Here is a 3,259-nt window from a genome sequence, read left to right as displayed (position 1 = left end):
TATATATATATATATATATATTAGAATGGCACTATCTATCTACCTATAGTTTGCGGATGTAGGTACTTAAAATTGTTTCCTAACCAACTTTATTTAATTTCATGAATACATTTAAAATTTTTCGCTTTCAAATTTGCAACTTAAAACCACAAAGTCATTGTATCAAAACAAGATATGAGATAAGTTACAACTGGTTTATTTTTTATTGAAGTTTGGTTCGTGCTTGGAGCCTGTAGGAAACTAGACTAAGAGAGACGAGGCACAATGTTGTAGCTGCATTCGAGCACAGACTTAACAAACGAAACATTTTCCAAAGAATTTAGCCCATTGTTCTATCTTTCCTAACCTTCCCATTTGTATGATCTAATTTTTGATTTATGTATTTTAACAAAGCATTGTTTCTAATTGTAAATCTCTTGTTATTGTAGAACTTTTGGAAGTGGTTTTGTTACAACTTTCATGCGATTTGTATGTATGGTATCACCTTTCCTCAAACTCTTGGTAAGAAAATACTGAGTCTTTTAATCTAAACTGTTAGCAAGATTTTCAAATACATACGGACTGTCACGAATAACATTTCATTGAACAACAGATACAAATACACAGACACATGTGAAATATATCTATCTCTAAAATTCTTTTACTATTTATTTATATGTAATCTCTTTCCTTATATATAAACATAAGTCTGCATCGATTATTACATTGTGGCGCTTTGCCCGCCTCTCTGTCCCGTTTGTTTATTAGGAATTTGGTTGCTATTTCTTGTTCTTGAATAGCAAAGGCATACCCTTCAAAGTGAGAGTTGGTGACCCGATTGTTTGTCCACGATAGTATTCGAAGAAAGACCGTTTTAAATGTTTTTAACTATTTCGAAATAATCTGAGAAAAACAGACTAAAACGAGCCTTTTGGAATGAAGATTTCCTATTCAGTCCATTATATTGTGCCTGAAACTAAGCATTAGATTACAGAAAAGGGTGATTTCCCTCTTTAGTCATGATTATTAAACAATTAAGTTTATGGGAAATTTGATTTCAATACAATACACTTTTCTCTTTTCCTTCATTTTAATGTACAACATACTTTCTTGTTCATCGTAGTTTCCATCCTTTTCAACACTCTTTCTTTGTAGAGAAATCATCTCCATTCTTTTAAAACTATTTTAAAGGTATTTCTATTACTAAAACTGTCTTCTCTCTCTAAAACGAGATTTCTCCTACCTATCTGCGTTTCCTCTTTACGTATCTCTGTTCCTCTCTAAATCTTTGTATAAAGACTGATGCGTCTGTCAGAAAAATCTGCTTCCATCGATAATTAAATACATTAATTAAAAACATTTGTTTCCATTGTTTGAAATCATATCTTTTCCTGATTGGTCGGATTGCTATCTCTATCGATAAATTAATTTGATATAATTTCACTAATATATTAAGTTTTCTATCTACAGGCTTTGGCATTTCCGTGGACTCCTGGTATTATCATAGGAATCAGTTGCATACTTTCTTCAATTCTGGTCCAAGTATTTTTACCAGAAACTGGAAACCGCGTTTTACCACAGACAATCGAAGACGTGAACATGTCGAAACAGAAAAATAACAGAGACGATCAAAAACTTTAAAGTGTGTCGTAAAAATATGATCATTATAATTCGAAAGGGTGTCAGATAGCAAGAGTAAATTCATTACAAATTCACAATATGAAGTGTGTGCTGATGTGATATAATATACATACATACATACATACATGCATATATACCTATACATACACACATAAATATATATATATATATATATATATATATAATGAGAGAGAGAGAGAGAGAGAGAGAGAGAGAGAGAGAGAGAGAGAGAGAGAGAGAGAGAGAGAGAGAGAGAGAGAGAGAGAGAGAGAGAGATATTAAAGAATAGGAGGAGTTTAGTTCACTGGTGATTTAAACGAATAGGTACGCTGAATAAGTGCTATAGTTGGTCGTCATTTAGGGTCCAAGTTACAGCTGAAGCTGGATCTAGGGATCCGTATTAGGGTTCTGTTATAGCAAGTGTGTATTATGTTAGAGGAAAAAGCAAGAACCATGGCAGAACGAGTATATCAAGTCATGTAGAATAATTCAATTAGGATAATGTGAATTTAAAGTCTTACAGTCGTTTCTGGAATAACCCAAGTGGTAGGTTATCATGTTCACACATTGGGTAGCCCGTCATAAGAGAAAAGGTATGAAAGAATCCCTAATGTGCACACCGAATGCACATATATATACACATAACAATACAGAATACATAACAGTATTCATTTACCCAAATATATAAAAAAAATTATAGATAATTAACAAAAATTAGTTAACAGGTGCTTTTATACAAATATCAATATATATACATATATGCATACTTACATATAACCTGATACACACACACATATATACATATACCTTTTCATATAAATTCGTGTACGTTTTTATACACAAAGAGGTGACTTTAACATGACACCTTACATGCTGGAAAGGGCAGTTAAAGCTCAAGACACGAATGAGAGCAATTTCAAAGAGAATGAAACATAAAAACATTTCGATAGTTCAGTTCTATAGTTAAGAGATAAGGAATTGTGTACATTATTTACATTATTTACATTTGACGGATATTTGTCCTCATCTTGTTTGTTGGTAACACAACGTTTCGGCTGATATAACCTCCAGCCTTCATCAGGTGACTTGGGGAAATTTCGAACCTGGGTTCTCATTCCTAAAGTATTTTCGATGTTATTATTATTTTTCAGGTCACTGCTTGGAATCGAACTTGAATCTTGGGTCTAGTAGCCCGCGCTCTTAACCACTACGCCATATAACCTTACACTTGAGTTTCAGCATCAATGTGCAAATAAATTAATTTGCCATCCGTGCAACAGTGAATATACACGTATTCGATTCATATACATTATAAATTTTCAAATCCACCGCACAAGCGCAGCTTATAACCGGCAACAAATGATAATGAGAATTAAAACTGCGTACCAAAGACCTTCAAAATTGCTAAAATTATAATAAGGGCAGAAAATTTTCTACCCCTTATATGTGTGTGTGTGTGTGTGTGTGTGTGTGTGATTCTAACCAATTTACTAAATAATATATATACATATATATACGCACATACAAATACACATATTCATATACACATACAAACATACAGATATATATAGATATATAGATATATATATATATATATCTATATATATATATATATATATATATATATATATATATATAT

The 3,259-nt window shown here is 31.9% G+C and overlaps 2 protein-coding genes across 3 annotated transcripts in view; one reads left to right on the top strand and one right to left on the bottom strand.

Annotated features, from left to right (window-relative positions):
* The window catches only part of LOC106869297 (organic cation transporter protein), a 26,645-nt gene extending 23,476 nt beyond the window's left edge, over positions 1–3,169 (top strand). Inside the window, exons 9-10 of the mRNA XM_014914974.2 lie at positions 429–501; positions 1,450–3,169. Coding sequence (XP_014770460.2) covers positions 429–501; positions 1,450–1,620 — 244 coding nt within the window. The 3' untranslated portion in view covers positions 1,621–3,169. The remainder of the gene's footprint in view (positions 1–428; positions 502–1,449) is intronic.
* The window catches only part of LOC106869267 (solute carrier family 22 member 4), a 27,179-nt gene that overhangs the window by 3,765 nt on the left and 20,155 nt on the right, over positions 1–3,259 (bottom strand). The window lies entirely within an intron of this gene.

Source organism: Octopus bimaculoides, chromosome 11, assembly GCF_001194135.2.
Source record: "Octopus bimaculoides isolate UCB-OBI-ISO-001 chromosome 11, ASM119413v2, whole genome shotgun sequence".
Lineage (NCBI taxonomy): Eukaryota > Metazoa > Mollusca > Cephalopoda > Octopoda > Octopodidae > Octopus > Octopus bimaculoides.
This window is presented reverse-complemented; position numbering and strand designations above follow the sequence as displayed.